We start from the raw sequence: 26,282 nt of genomic DNA, 5'->3' as shown, positions 1-26,282 counted from the left end.
GCCACCCTTTCTGGAACTGATGCTTTTAGCGTCTGAGATTTTCCCGAGGGGTACGAATGCATCATGGCTAGTTGCTATGCTGGATGCATCTCTTACCATCTAGGAACAGACATGATACAGCTTCAGAGAATTAGACTCAAAGTAACTGGTGCTTCATGAGTGTGGGAGGGCTAGTTCTGGCTAAGCCTCTTCTACAGGCTTGTGACAACTGTGATCCTTTTCAAAGGACAGCAACTGAGTTATCTGCCAGGACAGCAAAGGGGCACCATGTTCTGGACACCAAGGAGAGGCTCCCCAAGGCAGCTCCCTCCTGGAGGAACTCAATGGGGTGGGTGGGGGCAGCTGGCTGGGGAGGAGGAAAGGCGGGAGGAGGAAAGGCAGGAAGAGGAGGGGGGTAGGCCCAGAGAAAGACGGCAGCAGTGAGGGCTGGAAGATGAGTGAAAGATTCCTCCCAACCTAGGCCTCCTGCCTTTACAGTCTCAGCTCTGAAACCACCTGACCATCCCTCACTCCCATCCAGCCAGTGGTCAATTTGCAGAAAGGTCAGGTGGGAGGTGAGCTGCCCTACACAGTAAAGTACATAAACTTAAAAAGAAAAGGAATTCTATGTTCATATTTGATGCAACTCCATTTTGTTTCTGTCTATATCGGCCAGGACGATGTTGCCTTTGATTAGACTTCCCAAGATAAACACTTAATACCATGCAAGAACAATGGCCATGTTATGGTGCTGATGTGAATATAGGTAATCAGTGGCCTTCTGCTGCTAGATGAAAGTGACTTAATTCCACCTAAAACTGGACTTGGTACAAAATGGCAAATCCAAAAAATATGGGGGGAAAAGTCTATTCAGGAATTTACAGTTAGTACTCGTAGATCTTCATTAACAAAATGGATGAACTATCATCACAGTCTGAACATGTAAAGTTTTATAAACAAAGTGTTCACTGGACTATGAACAGTTAATACTTGCCTGGCCATACCCTCACCCCACTATGTATGTTCACCCTTCTTAATATGTAAACACTGCTGCTCCTTACAACACATGGAAGAAAAAGCTGACAAAAGCCTTTGGCCAACAAAATAAAAATTTAAAAAATTTCAGCTTATTTACATTTTTGCTCTGTTAGTAAACTGGAATGGTTGGCTCTAGAGGCAAGAGAAGTAAAATTAACATCCACTGAATCTTCTGGCAACAGCGGTGCATTCTGATTTGTGCTGAGTCAGCTTCCACCCCACGTTAGGAGGAATTACACTCAGCCTAAGACCTACCCGATACATTCAGAACCTGGTAGTTCTCCTTAAACCAAAGTAAATAACTCCAGGATGTAACCCAAGAAGCACAAGCATGATGTGACGGGATCCTTTATTAGAAGAGAAACAATGTTTAATATCATACATTCCAGAATTAACTGTACCAGATATTAGATTTGCTTAATTTAAATGTACAGCATATATATAAACACTACCGATTAGAAAGATGGAGATATTTCACTCTGTCTCTGAATAAAAATACATCACTACGAAGAAGAAAGAATAAGTTAAAAAAAAAGAAAATTTATAATGCCACTGAGGAGAATGGACAGCAAACACGTTTCTCTTCTCAAATGCTTGGTTAAACAACCAGGCCAGAATTCTTTACCCTCCAACTACAGAAGCTGCAAGGCTGGAGCCCAGTAACGTGCAAACAAAGGGAGAAAATCCATGTGTCTACTTAACGCAGAAAATCTCCATCCTGCTTTTCAAAGGAATGCAGGAAGGAAAAGTCCTGCTGGGTTAGGGACCTGGCAGGACCAGTGTTGTGCCAGTGTATCATAGTAGTTGTTCCCATGACACTCACAATGTTTGTGAGGCAGCAAGATAGGGGAGCAAATTTGCAGTGGGTAGAGGAACGGTTTAACAGGCATGAAAGAGAATCAGCCATTTGGGATGCTTTACGGGGCTTTGTTTATCCACCTTTGTGATACTTCTCATTAGCTGTCAATTTCATTTTCTGAGGCAGAGATGGAGAAAAATGATTGTTCTTTCCAACAAATCCTGGGAAAGCAACACCAGGAAGAATCTCCCCCCAAATTTTGGCTTTACCTCGTCCCACCTATCAGCTACACAACAGCTGCACATTTTACAATGACTAGCTAGAGAGACAGTGATTGAAAGAGCCAATCTGTGAGGTATGGAGAGGCAGCAGCAAGACAGAGCAGGAGGTAACTGGAGAGAAGAGAGGTCAGAGACTAGTCAGTGCTGGGAACAAGAGGAAGGAAGGCAGAGAAAGAAAGCAAAAGGCTACACATGGAAAAATGAAGGGAAATTCCTAATAGCGATCTCGAAGCAGCAGTTTGAGCACCATGCCCTGGGAAAGCACATGATCGCCACATGGCATTTGAGCACTTGAATTTCACTGGTATAGACTCAGAACCAAATGAAGGTGGACTACAGATTATTTTAGGATCTTATGTACAGGTCAACAAAATTTAAACATAAAGGCTAGAGGTGGGAAAAGAAGGAGGACAACAGGCTTAATTATTCTCTAAAGGAAGGCATATTTGCATTTAGTTAAAAGTAAATAAAAACAAACCCCAAATATCAACTTTATAAACCTTTCCAAAGTATGGTTTTACTACTTATGACCAAGTTCACACAAATACATAATATAATGTAAATTGCGTAATTCAATATATTTAATACTTCCCAGAGAATAAGAATACAGATTTTAGGGAAATGCTGATTTAAAAAAAATTTAAAAGGACATAGTGGCTAGGTAGAGAGAAATAGAAATAGAAGATCACAATTTTTTCCTCAACAAAAACAATTCATGATTTTTTAACATATCCCATTAAAACATCATACAAAATTTTTGATGAGCATCTATCAAAAACTTATATCTGAATGTCCCTAGGCACAGCCAGAGAGAGAGGAGAAATGGGTAATACCTGGATTGAAGCCATGGACACTCCCCAAAGGTCTAGGACAAGGTTGCTGAGAGCAGCCGGCTCCTCTGTATGCACTGGAAAAGGTGCCCCTTCCCACAAGAGAGTGGGCTGGATCTCAACCCCCATTCACCTTCAGTCCCACGTCCCTGTGCAATGGGCAACTTGTTTGTGTATGGCAGCCCTATCTAGAGACACTGAGTGGCAAGTACTGCTCACAGTTAGTTGATGTTGTCTCTGTACAGTCAAAAAGAGTAAGAAATAACCTAGAATTCTGAACTGCATCTATTGTTAAATTTTATGGTAGACTGCCTGCCCATCACACAGAAATCAATTTGCTTCTGATCTAAGTGAAGCAAAAGTTAAATGTCCAGCTAAAAATTTTATGTATAGAGACAACAGCAAAAATTCTGTTCCTCTCTGGGGTACAGTCTTATCTTCCTCTTGTTTTCTAATCTTCCTCCTAATCTTCTCAGGCCCAATCCCGAAGAAGCACAACTGTGGACTCATCTTTTTTTTTCTAGTTAGAGGAAAAAGGAATTCACCTTTGTGAAAATACATTATGCTTTTATGGCTAGCTCTAGCAGTCCTACTGGACAACCTCCTAAACACAGCAAATCATTACTGTAAACTTGATATACATGTCTTTTGAATTGTACAAAAACAGTTGAATTATAAATCAGAAGACTTGCTGCCAAAACAACCGTAGTACTCTGGATAGTAATTATCATGGATAAATCTCTAGGTCTCAGCCTGAAAAACAACAACTGTGATTGCATCAATAATAATAATCAATATGCACTGAATGCTTACCAGGTACTGTCTTATGTAAAGAAACACAGTTAATCTTTACATTAACCCTATGAGATGTGGTTATTATCTTTACAGATGCAAAAACCAAGGCACAGAGAGACTTAGAAGCTTCCTCAAGGTTCCAAAGCCTGTATCAGATGATTGAGAAAGTACATCTAGTTAAAATGTTCTTTGCAATTCCACTTGGGATAAAGGTGAACAAATGCCAAAATCGCTATCAGATTTTCTAAGAGGCTATTCTTCTTAGAATAACACTAACATTAAGAAATAGTCTATTTGTCACTTTTATATGATTTGATACTATATAACTTCACATTCAGCAAAGATAGTTAAGATTTAGGCTCAGTGCAGTGGCCTTATGCCTGTAATCCTAGCATTTTGGGAAGCTGAGGTGGGAAAATCACTTGAGGCCAGGAGTTCGAGACCAGCTTAGGCAACAGAGCAAGATCCTGTGTCTGCAAAAACTAGAAAAGTTAGCCTGGCATGGTGACATGTGCCTGCAGTCTCAGCTACTCAAGAGGCTGAGGCGGGAGGATCACGTGAGCCCAGGAGTTTGAGGTTACAGGGAGCTATGATGATGTCACTGCACTCTAGCCTAGGCGATACAGTGAAACCCTGTCTTAAAAAAAAAAAAAAAGAATTTACTTAAAGAGCATGCCACTGAAAAAAGGTGGAACTTTTGCTCCCTAATTTCTTCCTTGCACTAAATTTAATCAAATGGTTTTGTCAAGCACCACATAGATGTTGGCTACAGAGGAGCTGACTTAGAGAGTATAATGAAATGAAATGTAGACCCTGGGTGGTTAGCATGTCTGACACAAGTTTAAAAAACAAACTATATGCCTTACATGAAATTTCTAAGAAAGTAGAAAGCTTTCTACTAAAAAAGGAGTTAACAGAGAGAAACGATATTCAAGTCCTTGTCCTCTGTGTCCATACCTACAGTTACTATCAAGGATGGGTGTCATTTGTGACCCTGAGTAATCCATGGACCAACTTTTACCTTGCACAAAACTAAACATACTCTGAGACCATTTAAATTTACTGAGCTACCTCCTCTACAATACATAACTTAATGCCCGATCACCCAGGATCACATGTCCAAAGTGAGCTCTTTAGTTGAGTTATATGTTCTATATTGTGTCAAAATCCAAACAGTGAAAATAAAAGTTTATAAATCCTCATTTGGAATGATACACATACGTATGAAAAGCTTCAGATTGTTAATTACACATGTCAGGGATTTAAAATTAAAAACTACCGTATCTGTATACCTCAGAGAAGTGTTCATTTAGGTTATTAGGAAAAGTCCTTTTGACCCAACTTAAGATGAAGGAGTAAGCTCTTCTTTGAGAAAAACAATATTTTACATATATTATAACCCAACATTTAGGTAGGTGACACCTCAAAAACCAACTCAATATCAAAAATTGTCTTAGGAATTTGGGAGTATAGACTATTCACAGCTTTAAAAATGTTAAAAATGTGTAAATCCAGGTTTTATTGCAACCACTATGAGGACGAAGATTTTTGAAAGAAGGATAAGATCAAAATGGCTTTATCAAAATGCATTAAGCCTACAGTTATATCCAAATTATAAATGAATCTTAGAAACAGAACATTTAGTCAAAAAAGCAAGTTGCAGCAGGCCACATATAGTTATGACTGGGGTACATAGCTTTTATTTGCCCAGGACCTTCTGGTTTACCCTGTTATCCTATTCTAATTATTAATAACACCCCTTTACATGTGAAAAAGTGTCCTACTTAGATGGTAAATTAGTCATCCGAAATACGATATATTTCTGTAATATAAAGATAAAGCCTAAATAAAACAACATATACTCTATAAATGCCTGTAGTAAAATTCTTTAAAAAACCCTGAAAAAATAAAAAGAATGATTAAAAACCAAAAAAGACTCAGAGACTATTTGAGGAGAGGGAGAGGCACAGATCTTGGGATGGGAGCAAACTCGCAGGCAGACACGAGTGCACTGTGATGCTCCAGTGCTTCAGCTGGGTGGCGGGCTCGTGAGTGTTCAACTGACAGTTATCCTTCATAATTAGCAATGTTGTATGTGTTCTATTGCTTGCATATATGTATACACACACATAAAACATTCCACAATAATCATTTTTTTTAAATATAAGAGAGGTAAAATGGTAAAAGGGCTAAAATTACCACCCATTATTTTGAGAGGATAGAATAAATTATCAGAAAATTCACTAGCAATTCAATATCCATTCTGATAAGCTAGTAGAAAGTGCTTTCTGGCAGCCACCTGTATCATGTGAGCAAAGTTACACTCAAAATCTTATCTAGTTTGGTAGCAAAGGAAAGCTAGTTGCTTGGTGGGTTTAAATGAAGTTTGATATAAGTAAGCTGGATGAGGATGAAGCAACTGACAAATAACCAAATAACCTCAAGAACACAGTGAGGAAGTAGAAGATATGCAAGATGTATGACAACTAAAATAAGTGAATACAGGCGTTAAGTGGAACATGAACTCCTTGTATCAGAAGGGCGCAAGGGTTTGAGTCAGTAAGAATGCCTCCAACGTGTTCTGGTGCCTGTCAGTGTCCGCATGTGATCAGACTCTGAAAAGCAGAGACCCTAAAAATGTATTAGCAAATAAGTGCTGTGGCAAATATTAAACAAAACTATAAAAAGTAAGACCAATACTAGTCAACAATCTCACTTTGGTGGCACTCACCAACAGAGGACCTTGTTTAACAGAATCATTACAAAACATATTGTTAAGATAAATAATTTTGTGTTTCTACTTAAGGCAAATGCGCAAACTGAAATATCAAAGTAAATGGTCATTTTATTAAATGGGTGGTTGTATTCATTTGTTGAATATCTTTAGGAACTGAGACTCTTGTATACTTTGGTGAGAATTCAGTTATACTCTTACTACATGGTCCTGTCACTAGGTTTTCAAACAGCAAAATAAAGTAATGGAAAGTGAGTTGCTGTGAATGAACACTACATCTGTCTTTATTACACAGTAAAAGGATAACATTAAGAAAGTGAATACCTGGAATACTTGCGGGAGAAATCGGGCCAGATCGTGACTGGTTGCTTCCTACAGGAGAGCCAACGGGCGAAGGCGACGGGCCCCCTGGGATGCTGGAGAGATGGGGGGACGCGTGTGGAGAGAAAGGTGACTGCGCTGGGTTGCTCTGGTCCCCCTGGCTGCTCGTGGACCCGGATGCACTGACTGCTGAGCTCAAAGTTGCCTCCGTTCCCGTGGGGAGGTCATCGATGGAGCCTGACAGATCCTGAGAAAGAAAGAGAAAGTGTGTATTTATAGAGTAACACACACTTGGACCCATATCTGATCAAAGATTATTTGAAAGTCATAATGGAGATGAAGGTTTTCTGGATAACACCCAAAATTCAGAGCATGGTCCTTTTTTACTTGAAGACTTTGATGAGGCTGTTCATAAGTTGAACCCATAAGATCTTCACTATTTCCTAAAAAAGGAGTAAAGCTGTACCTCTCTTTCATAAAACCATCCATGTTCAGTGTGCCATCAACTGTCAGCACTTAGTCCCTTACAGTGCCACAAAACAGACCCCACTCTACCTGGTGACTTACCATAGGAATACAGTGCCTGATTCTTAACGATGACTCGATAAACCAGAAAACCACAGGCTTTGAGTCCTTTTATTTAGAATTCAACATTGGTGGACTGTTTGAATTTCAAACTAGGGTATTCTAATTAGTATCAGTCACAACCTTAACCAAACTTTGTGGTGAGAAATTCTTAGATTTTAAGTAACTGCAAAATGCCATTACAATAAAATAGTGATATGTATATTTTTATATGATACTATGAAAATAAACCTCTTTGAAATTATGTTAGCAGAAATGAGTCCTAATGTTACACCTCACTTTTTATACCAGGTTTACATTATTAATGCCATCTAATTTTATCATAATTCTTTCTGAGGAAGTTATTAAAATCCCCATTTATCAGGTACAGAAAACTGAAGCTCAGTGAGTCAAAGTTATTGTTGAAGGTTCCACTACTGAGGACAGAATGCAGGTGCTAAAGATGATAAAGGGAAGATGAGAGAAGAGACAGGAGGAAACTACCTTCCGCACCCTCACCAGAATGTGGGGACAGAGACCCTATTTTGGCCTTCTTCACTGCTGTGCTCCACGGCCTACCATGGGGGCTGCCACTGGCACAGGCTCAGTGAATTAGTGCAGGCCTCCAGCTCTGATGACTGGACTCCCAGGTCACCAACTCTGCAAATGCAGTCAAGACTGAAAGCTAGATGCTGAATGTGTTCTAGAAGTTGCAGTACAAAAGATATTTGTCCTGGTAATCTAAGACTAACTAGTACAGAATGGAATCAGAAATGCCTGGCTGTGCTACTTGTCTACAAGGCATATTCAATCCTAACAGATACCCTCCACTCATTCAATTTTATTAATGTTTAATTTTGCCTACTGAGACTTCTGAAACCAGGGCTTTGAAAACTGATAGAGGAAGATGCTTAAAATTCTAAGAATAAATCTGGAACAGAAAGTACTTAAGAAGGAAGATAAAAAGCTGGTTACAGCTCTTCAGAGTGCCCCAAAATATCACAAAGCAAATGCAAGATTAGGATCCTAGTCCCCTGGGCAGTTTATCTGTTGATTATCTGTTATTGTATACAATTAACTTCTCTTTTTTTTTAACAGCAAAATTGTCAATGATTAAAAATGTAGATTAATACATTCCAAGGTATAGCTGATGAGAACCTCATAAAAAGATAAATGCTATAGAAAAACAAAATGTCTTATGCTAAGAAGAATAATATCTGAGTAAAATAGGAAGTATCTTCATTCTATAAAACCTTCAGTGTCAAATAATTGGGCTATAAAAAATAACAACAGGAACAGGGTAGATTGAAAATATTACTCCTAGAAAAGGTATCATCAAATATCCAAAATAAAATGAGTAAATTGAATCAGATTTTTAGAATTCAGAGATAAAATACATAAACATTTCTGCTAAGTGCACATGAGACGCATGATGTAAGACTTTGCACATATACAGCTGGCAAAGCTTTGTATTTAACCTCATTACTGGGTTCAACAATAGCAGCTATGAAAGAGACCATGTGGCCCACAAAGCTGAGAATATTTACTACCTGGCCCCTAGGGAAAACATTTGTGGACCCCAGATTTAAAAAGCCACCCACACTAGTATTGTATCTATTGCCTCTGTCTCTTCCTCGGGGGAAAAATATGAATTAGGACAGGCCTCAGCTGAAATGCACAAAGACTTTACTATATATCATGATATGTACAAGCTTTAATAAGTACAGGAACTTACTCCATTACTAAACATCCACCTAAAAAATACTGAGAACCAGATACAATTTTAATCATTTTGAAGAGATCATAAAACTCAGAGAGTCCTTTGTAAGAATGGGTGGTGGCCTCCATGAGTTAGATGCTTACATAATACCTACAAATGGCTACTACTAATTAATAAGGGTCAATCAGACAGGAATCAGTTGCAAGGAAATATGATTTTCATGCTGCTTTAGAGAAAAAAATTTGGTAGATAACTAGCTATAAAACCATTTTCTACTACTTATGGAGTTAAACAGAAAACACAATATAGATTCAATTTTTAAAAAATCATCACTAGATAGTTAAATAATTTTATGCAAATCTCTCTTCATAAAAAACAGCATGTTACTTTGAAATTCTTGTAATTCTCTGCACAACTTATAAGTTCCTTCCCCATTCTCACTTAAAATTCCACGTTAAGGTTGAAAAAGTGACGTGGATGGGTGTTAAGAGAGCTTGATTCAAGCTGCAAAGGCATCAAAAACATTTCTGTTATTCAACAAGCTGATCAAGGAAATATCAAGAGAAAAATATAAAAACGGTGGCTTTCTTCCTGTTCATGTGTCATCAGAATTTCAGCACTGACTAGACCTCAGTGTAACAGAAGAGTAATAAAAAGATATAATTATTATATTACTGTTATACACACACGTAACTTTTATATGTAAATTATGCAGAAATATTCCCGCCCCGCAGATACTTAGGGTATCCATATGTAGAGCTATCTTAAAACATGCTAATAAAAGAAGTTCAACAGTGGTTTAAACATTCAGCCTAGTTAACAAAGAAGCTCTGTAACTAATACTCCTCTAGAGGACAATTTAGTCAGCAGGGCACCAGCTCTATTCTTCTTTTATAAGTACTATCAGATCTATGATGCCTGTAAAGAACAGAGAGACCTTACTGCATCTCATTCTAACCAAGGCACCTTCAAGCTACAGTGCTTCCATTTATCTTGCTGGAAAGCTGGCAGGTAAGGAAATTGCAGGCAGCCTCTTTTAAGGGGCTGGAGTCCCCCTGCCCCACAGTATTCCTTAAATCCTTCCTCTTTTTTTGATGGAGTGATTGGGAAGGCAATGACTTCACGGGCTCTCATGCATAGTAAAATCACTATTTTACCATCATATAATAATTTGATTTGGTGAAAATCTTGCCATCAAGTTGGGATTTCAATATCTGATACCACTTAGAATACCGAATACTTTCCCATACAGCAAAAATAATGTAACTTCTATGATCAATGGGTAATTTATTTTTTTAAAAAATCCCTGCCTTAAAAAATAAAACACCAAAAAGCTGATTTACTTTAAAAACTTAATTGAAACAAAAGTTCCCTGCAAAGACTTTCCCTCTGTAATCTCATCCCTTCACCATCTTTTTACCCAAGTAAAATTTTCATTCTAACCCTAGTGACAAGTACAAGAGATTTCACTGTGCTAAGAATGAAACGCCACCAGAGAGCAATAATAATCTTATCAGACTTTGACAAGAGAAACATGTATGAATTAACATGCAGCACAAATATGTTCCTGATTCAGTATGTTGGGACAGGGTTGGGGAGGGCAGTGACAGAAGTAATGTATATGGGAACATGCCACAAAAAAGGTGCACAGAAAGCATTTTTAAAGATCTGCAGTTAAATAGACATACAACATTTAACATAAATATTCTTTCATGTCTATTTATTGCGTGTGATCCACTCTGAAAATATTTTACATTAATACATTATGACTCACTACATCAAAGGTATCTTTGGTTTTGAAGGTATCCAATGTAGCATAAGTTAGCTTACCAAAGGATAAGTTCAGTCAATACTGGTGATGTTTTACTGTTTTAAAGAACTGGGAATAAGTCAGAAAATCTTATTCCCTTGCTTAATTAAATAAGTGAGTTTTTAAAAAAGCAAATGAACTTCAAAATACTCTAAGCTATGGTTCTCAGTACAATTAGTTGATGGCATTAGATCAGGTGCTGATAGAGAGCTGCCAAGCACAGTGCACATTTGGGCATCTCTTCCTCAGAAGTGCCCCAGGAGAGCATGAGGATAAACACTGAATTAGAAATAGAGAAGATATTTCAATCAATGAGACTAGCTCAGGTCTCTTGTTTAAGGATTTTAATAGGATACAGTTAATGATTTCTCACTGTGACTTCCCATGGGTTTAAAGCATAGGTTAAAATGCCAGTTCAATGGTCTTCAAAAAAAAGTCTTAGTCATCTTCAAAAGCAGAAATAGTGTCTCTTCTCCTTTGTAGAATATTAAGTATGAAATAAAGGTGTGTATTTTCTCTTTTTTGCTCTTTAACTAGACCCTAACCTTTCTTAAGGGTAGTGACTCTTTGTGCCAGGTTTGGTGCTAAAGTGAGCATAGTTTGACTGTTCACTGGTAATGTCACTAAACTTATAAGCTTTACAGTAAAATACGGCTGCAAACACTATATAAAGTAATCCAGCACATGCAAATATTTCTAAATATTTACTATAACGTAGTATGAAAACTATTGACTTAGCTATTAAAATTTAGCAATGAATGCTAAGCCCTGTGTTTCCAATTAACATCCCAGAGGCCAGGTGTCCAGCCTCATTAGATTCTTGGTTCTCTAGAAACACACCGTAAAATTACTTCATACCTTCCTGCCCTTACTTTGGAACTATCCTTTTGGATATGTGATACAAATACACCTGGAAATTGATATGAGAATTGAGCCCATATTTTGACTGACATATACACACAAAAGGAAAAACCTCACAGTGACTATTTCCACGATGCATAAAGGTTTCGTCTCAGCACAAACCTGTGTTGTAATAGTGTATTTCAAGACAACTACCAAAGTCCCTGTTGCTCTCATTTGTCTAGACAACAACTGTGTTAAAAGCTTAGAAAAAAAAAGGCACCAGAAAAACAGAATCTGTGAAGAAAAGCCTTCTGAGTACTAACTGTTATGCCTTAAAAGCATCCTCTTTAAACAGGTCCAAATAAATATTTCTCTCTTCATTATATGATAATATATATACAATGCATAACCTTAAGATGTATGAGCTCAACTGGAAAAAAAATGCTTGATATTAACTTAAAAATACTTATAAGCTCCACAAATGACAAAATCATATCCAAAGCCAGGGATAAACAAGGAAAATTAATGAAGCAAAATTCATTTTAAGACAGGTAGCCAAGAACCACTTTTTAGAGAAATGACTTTCACCTGATATATCTGCATTTTTCTCAAGCAAAGATTCCATTATTAGTGACTCTCATTTTAAGCGGACACTTATAGGATAATCAGCTAAACTGACACTATACAAAAGCCAGACTCAGAGTTAAGCACACCATTATAGATAAACATCATTATGATGTTTATATTTACTTTGGTTTTTAAAAACGAGCACCTAAAATAGAAGCTCTCCTCAAAGGTCCTTGGGTTAAAATTCCAGCTATGAAATGTGCTGCTATTCTAAACTTAGAAGTGGTAAACAATATAAGCATGAAATATGCATCATATTAAGGGATTTTTTTCCCCCTTGCACAGGCCTCAGGGGGTTCCTAAAATATTCTCAGTTTTTTTAACTCTGCCCAGGAGATTCTCTGCTTTTCCACTATTAACAGTCTCAAGAAATTATACAGAATAGACAGAACAACAAACAGACCTTTTAACATAGTACGGGAAGTCTTGAACTTAAAAATAATTTGGTAAGAAAGTTTATTTATAAATTTGTTTTTGTTGTATGGAATTTGGGATTAACCTTCATCTGGAAATAACATTACCTTTCTTGGTTAGACCCTCAAGAACTAGCTTCATAAGGGATAACGACGATGACCTTGATAATGCTGATTTTAGCAATAACTAATACTACCATTGATTTAGGGCCTAAGTGCCAGAGATACTATGTACATTTTCTTACTGAGGAAACTACAGCATCTTGTTAGTGGAAGTCCATTGTTCCCACAAGTTAAAATATTTTTTATTTGGGCCGGGCACGGTGGCTCACGCCTGTAATCCTAGCACTCTGGGAGGATGAGGAGGGAGGACTGCCCGAGGTCAGGAGTAAGACCAGCTTGAGCAAGAGCGAGACCCTGTCTCTACTAAAAATATAAAGAAATTAGCCGGGCAACTAAAAAAATATATAGAAAAAATTAGCTGGGCATGGTGGCGCATGTCTATAGTCCTAGCTACTCGGGAGGCGGAGGCTGAGGCAGAAGGATTGCTTGAGCCCAGGAGTTTGAGGTTGCTGTGAGCTAGACTGATGCCACGGCACTGTAGCCTGGGCAATAGAGCGAGACTCTGTCTCTCTCACACACACACACAGAAATTTTTATCTAATTTCATTGTCAAACATATTTAAGACCCTTCCTGACCACAAGTCAAGGTCCAAATCAGTGCTAAAAACACTAAAAAGACTCATGTAAATAACCACTGGACCTTTATTACTCCAAGAGCAGTGGTGTTTTTAATATAAATTATAATACTGATGAAATTAAAGCTGTGTAACAAAGTAAGACTATCGGGTAATTTGATCAACCGTAAGCAAGCCCTATCTAAGGTTTGTAGTCGGGACTATGGGGTGGGTGAGAGACAAAGGGAGAAGGCAGCCTTGCCATGTGGATGGCATTTTATATTTAAGTTGGCCTGTTGACTTGTACACTTAGATGTCCTATCACAGAGTCTATGAAAAGAGACAAACAACTAAGCAGACAAAGTAAAATAAAAGGCAGAAAATTCTACGATGGGGGGAATGAGTAAGCCGTGGAACACAGCATGGCATGTCTCCAGCTAGGGAAGGTTGCCCAGGCACTGCTGTCTGGGCCAGGGCAGACCAAGAGTGAGGGGTGCCCTCTGGCCAAGCATGGAAAGGCCGCACTGCAGGGTTGCCATAGGAGGTGGCACAGAGGACAATAGTAAAGGCCCAAGGGAAGGACCTGCTACCCACTGGAGGGCTTGCGCATTTAGGGAGCAGGACAGAATGAGGCCTGAGAGACTCAGAGGCGTGTGGGCGGGGCCTCACCAGCCAAGACCAAGGAAGATGGGCTTACGTTTCAGAAGTAGGGAGCCAACAGAGGTCCAGGGGGACTTTTAATACTGTCAGAGGAGAGGGAAAAAATGCAATAGGGTGCCAAGAAAGAAATGTTAAATGTTTTAAAGAAAAAAAAAATCACAACCTTAAGTGTTTATGAACAAAGAACACTTTCAACATGATTAAAATTGAGGTATGATCTAAGAATAAATTTTTAAAGTGCGTTTTAAAAATCCTTACATTTTTAGCATTATATAAAATTAAGTAAATGAGCAACATGATGACAACAAAAAGTGCCTAAGTAACTCTAGTCCAGGTTAAATAGTACCACACTTTCTAGATTGTAATAATTTCATGAGTCTATATAGTCATCCTACTCATTTCAGTTCTACGTTAAAAATCAATGGATAAAATGAGGTGAAAGACATATACTTTAATCTTAAAAACAGCACGACAATATCTAAAAACTAACAACGAGTAACAAACGCCTTTAACAGATTATATTCTTTTTTTTTCTTTTTGAGACAGGGTCTCATTCTGTTGCCCAGGCTGGAGTGCAGTGGCGCAATCACAGGCTCACAGCAACCTCAAATTTCCGGGCTCAAGTGATCCTCCTGCCTCAGTCTCCCAAAGTGCTGGGATTAAAGGCATGAGCTACCACACCCAGCCTAGATTATATTCTTTTAATTCTATATTATACTCCAAAACCCTTGGCGACAACTCCCAAGACATTTAGTCATAAAGGGGGAAAATCACCCAGTGATGCTGAGGGAAAGGGTTATGGGGCTTATGGGTTAGTGCTCTATAAATATTATGGCCAGGTATGAACCTATAAATATTAATGGCTCATGTGCTTTGAAAGCAAATTGACAAACTAACAAGATCTATACATAAATTTAAGATTTAGGCTTTGTCCACTGATTCCAGTTTTTATCACTGAAAGCACACTATAAATCTTTAGGACAGAAAAGCCACTAACATCGTATTTTGCATCTCTCATGGCAAAAAAAAAAAAAGTACTTACCTTAGAAGTACAATGCTTAGCATGAAAAAATTCTAAAAATAAAACTTAAAACACCAGGCGTGGTGGCTCACACCTGTAATTCTAGTACTCTGGGAGGCTGAGGCAAGAGGATCACGTGAACCCACGAGTTTGAGGTTGCCGTGACTTGGGTGATGCCACAGTACTCTAAACCTGGGTGACAGAGTCAGACTCTGTCTCAAAAAAAAGAAATAAAAATAAAAACAAAAAGGCTAAATTTTTAGGAGACACTTATTTCTTCAGCAGTATAGCAATGAAATTCTTATAAACAGTAAGACCTACAGGAACTGCAAGTAAATTAGCAATTAAAAACATATGAGGCAGGAGGCTGACTTGAACCCAGGAGTTCAAGGCTATAGTGTGCCATGATTACACCTGTGAATAGCCACTGCACTCCAGCCTGGACAACATAGTGAGACTCTCTTTAAAAAAAGTAACAGAAAAATAATTCACAAATTATACTGAGTCTACATGAAATAAAGGGAAGGTTTATTTGTAGAACAAAATTAAAACTTGGTAATTTTTTATATTTTCCCCATTCACATGAACCATATGAAAATATATTTTTGTTTTAAAACTAAAGTTTTAAAAACTTTTCATTTTGAGATGACCTCAGACTTACACAAAAGTGGCAAAGACAGAACTGGGAGTTCCTGCACATCCTTCATTAATGTTCCCTAATATTAACATTTCACGTAACCATGACGCATTTATCTAAACTACAAAACTAACATTGGTATGACACTATTAACTGAACTACAGACTTAATTTGTATTTTACCAGCTTTTCCACTCATGTCCTTTTTCTGTCCCAGGATCCAACTATGTTACAATGACTCGCCACGTCTCCTTAGTCTCCTCCAATCTGTGACAATTTCTCAGTCTTGCCTTGTTTTTCACGACCTTGACATGTTTCAAGAGTACTTATCAGGTATTCTGTAGAATGTCCTTCAATTTGTATTTGCTCAGTGTTTTCTCATTATAGATTTTGGAGGAGAATACCACAGAAGCTAAGCATCCTTCACATTGCATCACATCGGGGAGTATGACGTCAACACGCTTATCACTGGTGACGTTATACCTGATCACTTGATTAAGGAGGTGTCTGCCAGGTTTCTCCACTGTTCAGTCACTGTTTTCCCGTCCGTACTCACTAAGCCCAGCCCAGCCCCCACTCAAGGGGGCGGGGGCAGTAAGCCCCACCTCCTACAGAGAGACTGTCACACCATATGTGGATAAATCACATAGGAATAAACATTTTGGGGGAGATATTTGAAGTGCTGCAAGTATCCTAGCCGAAAAATTTTATACTTTCATAGAAATCATTTTTAAGACTTCTAGGTTCTCTAGAAAAGAAGCAGGGAATTCAGAAAAATTTTTTATATGATTAGCTTAACTAGATTACAAAAAGAAATGTTTTATAAAGATTATTTTTATATTTTAAAATAAAATTGAACATATGCAGTACTCCTCCAAAAGTCAAACTTAAAACCACACATTTTTCTTATTATCTGTTATGTATGATTCATAGACTCATTTAGATAAGAGCTTTCCACAATGAGTTGTTTTTCATTTTTGTATAGGGGCTGCTGGTCACTTAACACCTCAAGTGCTAGCACTCAAGTGCAATTTTACATAATAATTTTTCCTAAGAGCATACAACCATTTTATAACATGTTACTTCAAAAACTACTTCTCAAAAGCAGGTGGTCATAAACCTATTCAAGGTTTCAGACAGAAACTTCCCATCCCAACAACAATGAAGATAATGATGAAAATAATAATAATATCAATAAGGGCCTGAATCAGCACTTGAAGTCCGGCATGTTTTACACTCAATCATGCTACTTCTCAACAGAGCCATTTTTGGACCACATAATGATGTTAGTGTAACTCACATTATTTACAAATAATTGCCCTTGCTGCTTGGAGCATGTTCCGAGGCCCTGGAGTGGAAAAAACAGTTTTCTCTGATGATCACTTCACTCCACCGTAAGAAGTCTCAAGGACAGCATAAACAAAATTAAGACATGGGATTCCTAAAGGCACAAGAGTAAAATTTACATTTCCTTTGCACTCTAATACCTCTGAACAAGGGAGAGAACTAAGTATTGACTCACAAGTCCAAGATATTGCCTAATTTCTCTTTATCCCAGTAAATCGTAAGTTTGGAAGTAAAACGGGACTTGAACTCCAATCATCAATCTGTAAATCCCTGGAAGGTGCTGCAAAGCCTTCTTCCAAATTAAATCACTGAAACCTGCTTCTCAAAAGCCTGCTTTAGATGTTTTTTTCTTTTTTTCTTTTTAACATTTGTATCATAACAGTGTTCTTTTTGTACTGGTGGTGGGTGGTTACAAAAGAATCCCTGCTCTGGACCAGACGGTTGCATTCAAAACCTAGCTCCCGTCACGCTCACTCAGAGTACTGGGGCAAAGGGCTGAGCCACAGTCAAAGCCCATGGGACTCTATTCCTCCTCTGTGTGTAGCCTGGGGACAATAAATGTAACGACCACACAAGTGTTGTTGGGAGCATTAAATTAGTTGCTGTAGACAAAGCAGCACTAAGCATGATCAGTCTGGCACCAAAATAAGTGCTCATTAAATATTTATTGTAATGTAGATTTTATAGTAATAACATAGCAGTCAATTCCTCCAGCAGAAATGCTGGAGTAAAAGCAGTCTGAAAACACATTCTGGTGCTATCATGTCTTTACGTAATCTTCAACAAGTTACTTAACCTCACTAAGCCTAAGGTTCCCCATCCGAAAAATGGGGAAAATAATACTTTTGCCATAGTGAGAATTAAATGTAATTATGAATATAAAATAGTAAGACTATAGTAAGTGTTCACTAAACAGCTGTGATGCTTATAAATGCATACACACATATAAATATATAATCCAGACACAAACTGTTTTTTAACACTGTTTATAATGTACAATACATTTTGAGCACAGGATAAAGAATTTGTAAATGACTTTTAGAAAAATATCTCCCTTATAAATGGGGGTAAGTAAATAGTAGTGGCATAGATACATCCTTCCATTCTTTAACAAATATTTGCCAAACAATTATGCTTTAGGCAAAGAGTTATCAATCAATATTACACTAAGCAAATGGCCTTTGGTGCGTCTTTAAAATGTATGAACACTGCACACCAGAGAGGGCACTGACTAGAAAAGGTACCCGGCCCAGGTTGCAAAGCCTTGGTTCAAATCTTTGCTGCGTCACTTCCCACTGGTATGACATCAGGCAAGTGATTTAACATCCCTGAGCCAGTGTCTTCACTTATAAAATGGATCTCTGCCTCAAAGAGGCTGAGAGAACTCAATGAGTTAATCAAGAACCCATTTAATAAATATTAGCCATCATGATTTTGATTTTTATTATATGATATCACACAGTATGGAGATAAATTTAAAATAGGGAATAAGAAAGCTAGATGTTATAATGGCAAATTAGAAACCACCTAAATCTCAATTTAGTAGTAAGCTATTTAAAAGTACATAAAAATTATTTAAAATGTATATATTAAAAACAATGTAATTTTTATTGAAAAGACTGAGTGAAAAATCAAGTAACAGCAGAAAATGAACATCATCTAACATGTAAAATACCGCAGGAGTGTATTAATATAAACATTTATTTATACATATAAAATATACATGTGCATGTACCTTTTTAAAATGCCTAAAAAGTATAGACTTATATTCAATAAAATATTAACAGTGGTTATTTTGGGTTGATCAGATCTGGGAGGATTTTCACTTTCTTTTTTGTACTTGAGAAGTTATCAATTTAATAAATGCTGAAGCTTTTTTTTTTTTTTTTGGTAAAAGAAATAAAACAAAAAGGGGACCTAGACATTTTAACACATACCCACAGTACAACTTAATGAACACAATATTAATTTATGCCCACTGTAAGGCAAACAACAAAATTTCTTAAAAAAAATCCTATTTAAAAGATGGGAAACAGATGAATAGCAGTAGCATAAAGACATATTAGTATCTTCAGAACAGAGGTTAAAACTTAATGAAATGACAAGACAAAGTTGAAGAAAAATTATGCTCATCTGCACAGTTTGCACATTTTATTAGACTAGGATTTTTAATACCATTTTCTTCATGGTTCCCATTAGCAAAGTCTGTTTTAAGTACTTAAGTAAAACAGCTGAGAAGAACTTTCAAAAAATCAGATTTTAGATAAGGAGAAAAAAGCAAAGGTATAAATATTGATTTTAACAGTATGGTCTTTTCATATACCAGGCCCTAGAGTCTAACTACCAGCCTTCCCCAAAAGATAAACAAACAATAAACACAGGTACTATTACTTAAATGGGTCGTGCAGAGCTTGTTCCATATAGAAGGTAGCACCATCTTGAACCTGAAGATTCTCAGAAGAAAAAGAAATCACATGCCTATGGATACTTTCTTTTTCCTGTTTTGTTTTTTTTTTTTTTGGAGACGGGGTCTCACTCTGTCCCCAGGCTGGAAGGCAGTCACGCAATCACAGTTTACTGCAACCTCCAACTCCTGGACTCAAGTGATCCTCCTGCCTCAGCCTCCTGAGTAGCTGGGACTATAGGTCCGCACCACCATGCCCGGCTAATTTTTTATAATTTGTAGAGACAGGGTCTCCCTATTGCCCAGGCTGGTCTCAAACTTCTGGCCTCAAGCAATCCTGCCTTGGCCTCCCAACGTGCTGGGATTACAAGGTGAGTCACTGCACCAGGCCAGCCTATCAATACTTTAAACAGAATCTAACACAAATTATTATTCTGTCATTGTTGACAACTCTGTGGAACAGGACTAATTATCAGGAAATAATGAATACCACTGCTTCAGGTTTATGTAGTTCCTATGCTCTGAATAACTCTATAAGAAACAATCTTGTCAATGGTTTTGTTATAAGAGGTACATGTTTAACACTATCAATTTTCTTTTACTTCCAAAGAGAATTACAATTTTTAAGAACACTCTTTGTTAATTGATGCTTTTAAAATTCCATTTGGAAACTGTAGAAGAAAGCAAACAAGGTAGAGATAAATAGGCTTAAAGTACTAAAGTGGAGTTGAAATAATAACCAGAGTTATTATAAAACTATAATCTGAGGTCAATTTGTTCTACTGCGCCTACTTTTACTGTGAGAATGCAGAACCACATGGCATTGTTTAGGAGCACCGTAACAGGCCATCAGTTTGTGGAACGCGGTATCACTTTTCATGATTTGCCCTTGTAGAGAATACACCTGCCTCTTTTTGCCTTTCTGTATCCTGTGCTCTTTTAAATTTTCCTCAACACTGTTAAATAGATAAGACATTGTACTAAAAATAAAATGAATTTTGGCTCTGACAATAAAAGCAGTATTTTCTTTAGAAATACATATATAAAGATTGGTAAAAACTACTTATTAAATAAAAGAAGAGTGAAGGAAAAATGCAAAACTACAACGAGCACAGCAATCTGTTATGAGCTGCGTGAGTGCCAGTTTGTGGGCCTCGGGGCTCGGCGGGATTTCTCTGTACAGTGCCAAACTCCAACAATACTGTTATGGTTAGAAAGGAATTTCTCACAAGAGCTAACAAAGGCAGAAGGTCATAAATAAACCCAGCAGGACTGCCTTGTCAGTTCTCATTATTAGCGCTGCAGGCACTTGCTTTTCCACGGGCTTCTTACAGGTTCATTTAAGTGTAAGAGTTTCTCCTCGAAAACTCACACTCATAAATAAAATTATTCTTAATCTAGCAAAGTAAAATAGTTTAAAAATAAGTAAGAAAATTTTAAGCAAGTAAATAAACATAAAGGACAGATGCTCCACAAATAGCAAAGTACATAGCCCTGAGAGCCCAAGAACTAGAATACCTCAGCTCCTGGCCTGATTGATCACCCTTAGCAGTGACCAACAAGATGCTCAACTTTCTAACCACTGTAATTGTAGAATTCTATCTGGGCAGGAAATGATGCTGAGCTCCTAAACTGATGCTGACACGTGTTATAAACTGAGCAAAGCACAGCTGTGTGATCACTACTGCAATTATGAAGTGACATTTAGTGTTTATTTTATTGAAGATTTTTAACTAGTAACAAAAAAAAGAAGTATAAATATTAATATATTAGCAATAGGAAGGGATGTTGACTTTTAGCCATTAAGAAATAGGAATGTATTCCTGGGTTTTTAAAGATGGACACTATCTTTTTCATAAGGCAAATCTGCATCTTTGAGCTTTTATCAACGCCTCTTAATGGAACAGATTTAGTTTTTTAATATTTAAAAGATGCAAATTTCAATTCTTTCTCAATTTTATGTTCTTGTAGTCTAAGAAAAGCAGAGAATATCAAAACTTGCAATAATTCCAATACAGACAATTATTCAAAGGAGAAAGGATTGACTTGGTTTCATTTACCACTAACTCAAAAATATATTTTCCTCAGCAACAAGAAACATTATTTCATGTGTCATCTACTTTCTTAAAAAGAAGGAAAAACAAAAGGAACAATTTTAAGCAACATAGCTCATTATTCTTAAAAATAAGAGAAACACATCAGAAAACAAAATAGAAAGAAATTATCAGTAGTGATACTATTCAGAGCTAACCAGATTCTAACATTTTGCCATATTTCCTTCTAGTCTTTTTTCTTAAGTATAATAAAACAACATATTTTTAAGCATAATATGTATGCAAAGATAAGTAAGATACTAACTGACCTACTTGCTATCCTCTATCAAGAAAGTGAACATTTTCTTTCCCAAGTGATTTGCAGTTTTATAATTTATGCATCTTTTTAATGTAATTGTCAATTACAACATGCCCTTTAAGAGAACTGAGGTTTCCAAGGGGAAAATGATCTTGCATAGGCTAGGACGCTGGAATACCGTTTTGTGTAGTTACCTAGTCAGTCCTAGAAGCCGGGCTATTAAGTTCTGATGTGTTACAAAAAAAGGTATGTTTGCGGGATTCCTTTCCACTAGCTTGCAGCCTGTCATTACCTACCACTCATGATTGTTAGTGTCAAGCTGATATTGAATTCTTCACAGGGAAAAGTCTCCATGTTTGCTTTAGACACTGGCAATTGGTCTATGCTCTCAGTATTCAAACAAGATTGCCCTTGAATAACATAACATTACTGGTACAAGGAACATGAATAAATGCTAAAAAGAGGGGAGTTTAAATGTTCAAGAGTGGTAAGAAACCAAGACAGCCTTACTTTACATTGTTGGGGAAAAGTGGGTTTTGCTAGAGAACATTTCTGAAGCAGCTAAGTTACTGAATTAACTGTAGCCTACCTATAAGAAATTAGTGGTGTTATATTTGCAACAGGCTGCAAACATCATATCACATTTTATTGGATTAGTGGCTTTATAACCAGGTAGTCCATGGTTGACAACAGGCCATAAACAGTCCTCAGGAACTTGCTCCTCAATATTCTGTCCATAGTGATAAATAGTAAAAACAAGGTTCCCGTATCTGACATACTCAGGACATGACTAGAACATAAAAAAATAAAGTGAATTATATTAAGACTTTGGCAGCTAACCTATGCTAGTATTACCAAACTAGACACTATCAATTCCTAGAGTTGTTTAGCAGATATTAATGGGGTTCACACTCAAGTACGAAATAAAAAAACAAAAACCAACCAACCAAACAACCAAAAAACCCCCACAGTATTCCAGATAAACATGTGGCAGAAGATAAATATCAAAATATGAGGAGAGGCTGAAATTCACTACCTCAGAAGAGAAACGCTTATGATCGGTTGTTAGAAACTGTACAGAATTTTCAGAACTAAAACAAGGGCACAGTAAGCATTTGCTCCCATCCTGTGTTTTTAAAATGTGAAAGTGAGGTCCAGAGAAGCTAAGTTATTTATATCAAAACTATGCACAGGTTCTATGGACACAGACTACATTAGGATGCAGTTTTCTAGTGAAGTTGCCAACAACATCACCTTGGATATTGACAGATTCATCCAAGAGTACAAAGGGCAAAGAATGTGTTTGTGTGTGTATCTGTGCACACATTCGTGTGAGAGCGTGTACCTCTCTAGTTAAATGCACTAAAAGTTGTCATTTGCTATGCATCTAGGCCCGTGACCATCTCAAAGTCTTGTTCATTTGGTAAAGATAAGACTTTGTAAGTGATAAAAGTAAGAGCAAAGTTATGTAGAGGTATGTCACAGTACGCACAATAGCAGGATACAGTTTAATAGATCCTTTGGTGTTTTTAAAATACATCTTTTTTTGATTTCTATCCTTTGGTCTGTCTCACACAATGTTTTCTCCAGTTCTCCAATTTCTTGGACTTGCAAATGTATTCACTCCATCTCCTTGTGGGTGAGTCACAGAAGCTGCCATGCAGGGGTCCGTAAACCAAAAGACCATAAGCAGATAAATGGAGGATGACCATCTCCCACTGTCAGAGAGAACATACGTGTCTTCTAAACATGCCTACCTGATCTGGGCAGGAGGCCCACCTCTAATACAACAAAAAAATTCATAGTTAAGTTCAGAGGGAACCCAAACAGCGGTAAGTTACATGTATTTTATAATTAGTGCTGATCATTCTGTCCACTGACTCCCCACAGGATGCAGAAGAGGGAAATAAAAGAGAACCAAATTGTGAAGACAGACTGTTTTGTGAAATCATAATCCATGAAGTATACCATCTGTGATCTAGCACAGTTCTCAACCAACAATGGATCCCTGGTGCAATCTGATATGGTAAATAGTTTATTTTATAGAGTTCTGAGTTCTGAAGTATCTATAATTGTTTTAGGTCTTAAACATATGGGGTATGGCACAAACTGAATTTAAATTTCTGAGAACAGTTGACTGTGGAATTAATTGTACCCATGGAAAAGCTGGCCCTATGTAATCCACAATTACATACAGTAGGACATAAAGATAAGAAGAAAAGGGGGAATAAAGGGACAGAAAGAAAATGGGAAAAGGGAGCAAAAGACAGGAAACATAAGCACTATCTAATATGCAGAGTAGGTACTCTGAATGTACACTTTCTGAATAAATAAATAAGTCTATAGATCAATGATGACACATAGTAGGAAATAAAGCAAGAAAAGCAGACAAAGCTTTGGGCAGATCCAGCAAATAATAAATATTATTTAAAATTTTAACCTATCACTGCTAAGCTAAATGGTATAGAAAACTCCATATATACAATTGAGCAGGAGGCACCTTTGTGAGAAGCAGAAAAAGGTGGTCCTCTGAGCAAGATGCAGCCCCAGGGACCCACGGTGCCTCTCTCTGAGGAGAGAGGGGAGCAGGGAGACTGCCCTTAGCAGAGTGCACCATGCCAGTGTCAAAGCCCATTTGTTCTCAAGAAATCAACACTAAACAATAGGAATTTGGAGTTAGGGGCATGGGCCTTGTGGTCTGAATGTGGTTCACATCTTCGCCTTACTACTAACCATTCAGCCATAAACATGTGACTTAACCCTCTAGATCTCAGTTTCTTCATAGATAAACTGGTGAAAGTGTTGTTAAATCTTTGTTTATAATGATATAAAAGAAACCATTTGGAATACTGCTTGGCAAACAGTGAAAATACAATATGTGAAAGCTACTACTACCATTATTATTATGATATGATTTAATTCAAATCATTTTTAATGTCATTGAATTCTGACAGCCATCTCATAAGTAGGGACAACCACTGCATTTCACACATGGGAAACAGGTTCAGAAGGTGAGGAGCTGGCGTCGTGTCAGTCCCGCTTCTTTCTCCAAAGCCCATTTTTAAAGTTTCACAGTCCACCACTCTAGTAAATGTTCTCCTCCTCCTTGATACTATTCCTTCTCCCACACCAAAGGAAAAGATGAGAGAAAAAGACAAAAATTGTGCTCTATCAGTGTTGTCCAGGAGGTTCACTGTTTTTCTACAATGAAAATCATTTAATAATCCAAGTGCATCTTCTTCCTCTCCCAATAGTTTTGCTTTGACAGAAAATTAAAATCTCCTCCCATCCCTGGCAATTAGTTCCCAGACCTCCCACTGGAACAGAATACAGCAAAACTCCATCACCTATATCCCATCAAAGAGACTAAATGTGATTCATTCTTTGGAATAAAAGACCACTATGAACTCAGATATAAGGTACCTGTTAAAGGATACAGTAGCATACAAGCAAGACAGTATTTTGGCCTAAAAATTTCATTAAAATTAAGACTTTCTTCATTGACATATTTAGATATTTAGTAGAATATGCTTTAAAACTAATGTGCATTATATTTGTCAGGAGACAATTTAAAATTCTTAGATTATATACACTCTTCACAGAATAGTAATATAGAAGAAAGAATAGGGAAAAAAACAAGATTAAAAGGAACTGAAGTGTACTTTTCCTTCTTTTCTGTAATTTTTAAAGGGTTAACTTGAGCAACTGATTTTCAATGCAAAGGAAAGAATATTCTCTTCTGTGATGCCTATCATTTCAAAAATCTCTTTTAATAGCTATTTGAGACAGTAAAAACTGATGTTGATAGAAACTCTCTGAATAATTTTTGTGTTTTCTTCACACAAAACTTTTAACTTTTTAAGGTGGAGAAAGGAGATTGTTTTCTGTAGCAAGACTTAACTAAAACATGGCTTACCATTAGTGACCAGGGATGATTTAAAATGTCAATGACTTTTACTCAGGACAGTTTTTGCCCTTGCTGGGGATGGGTGGGATGCGGGGCTCTGGTGGTTGGGGAATGGATGGGGTTCTGGTGTGTTTTTGAACAAAGTACTGATTACACAAGTGTGTTCATTTTGAGAAAATGTATCAAGCTGTACAGTTGAATTTGTACATGTCCCTGTATTTATGTTATACTTCCAAAATATTTACATTTAAAAAATTGACTTCTACACAATGACAGCATAGTCATTTGTTATGACATCAGAAAAAACAAACCAGCCATCTCCCAAATCCTTATAGTCCTATTTCATCCTGATAGGTTAGCACTAACATGTGCTAAAACTCTTCTTCAGCATTCTCCCTGAAAATATGACCTGCTTCCAGGAAACCAAGAAGTCCAATTTAAACGGAAGTTCCTATGGGTAGGTAATGGTTTGACCCCTGATCCCACCACCGCAATTGTTCCAATTCTCTAATGATTTCCCTGCA

At 37.2% G+C, this 26,282-nt stretch overlaps 1 protein-coding gene across 3 annotated transcripts in view; it reads right to left on the bottom strand.

Moving 5' to 3' along the window:
- ARID1B (AT-rich interaction domain 1B) overlaps positions 1-26,282 on the bottom strand; it is a 399,113-nt gene that overhangs the window by 109,224 nt on the left and 263,607 nt on the right. For all 3 annotated transcript variants that reach the window (XM_069489032.1, XM_069489033.1, XM_069489034.1), the window contains one exon: positions 6,781-7,024. In XM_069489032.1, the coding sequence (XP_069345133.1) occupies positions 6,781-7,024 (244 nt within the window). The remainder of the gene's footprint in view (positions 1-6,780; positions 7,025-26,282) is intronic.

Source organism: Eulemur rufifrons, chromosome 15 (assembly GCF_041146395.1).
Source record: "Eulemur rufifrons isolate Redbay chromosome 15, OSU_ERuf_1, whole genome shotgun sequence".
NCBI lineage: Eukaryota > Metazoa > Chordata > Mammalia > Primates > Lemuridae > Eulemur > Eulemur rufifrons.
Note: the sequence above shows the minus strand (reverse complement) of the source record. Positions and strands in the feature narration are given on the sequence as shown.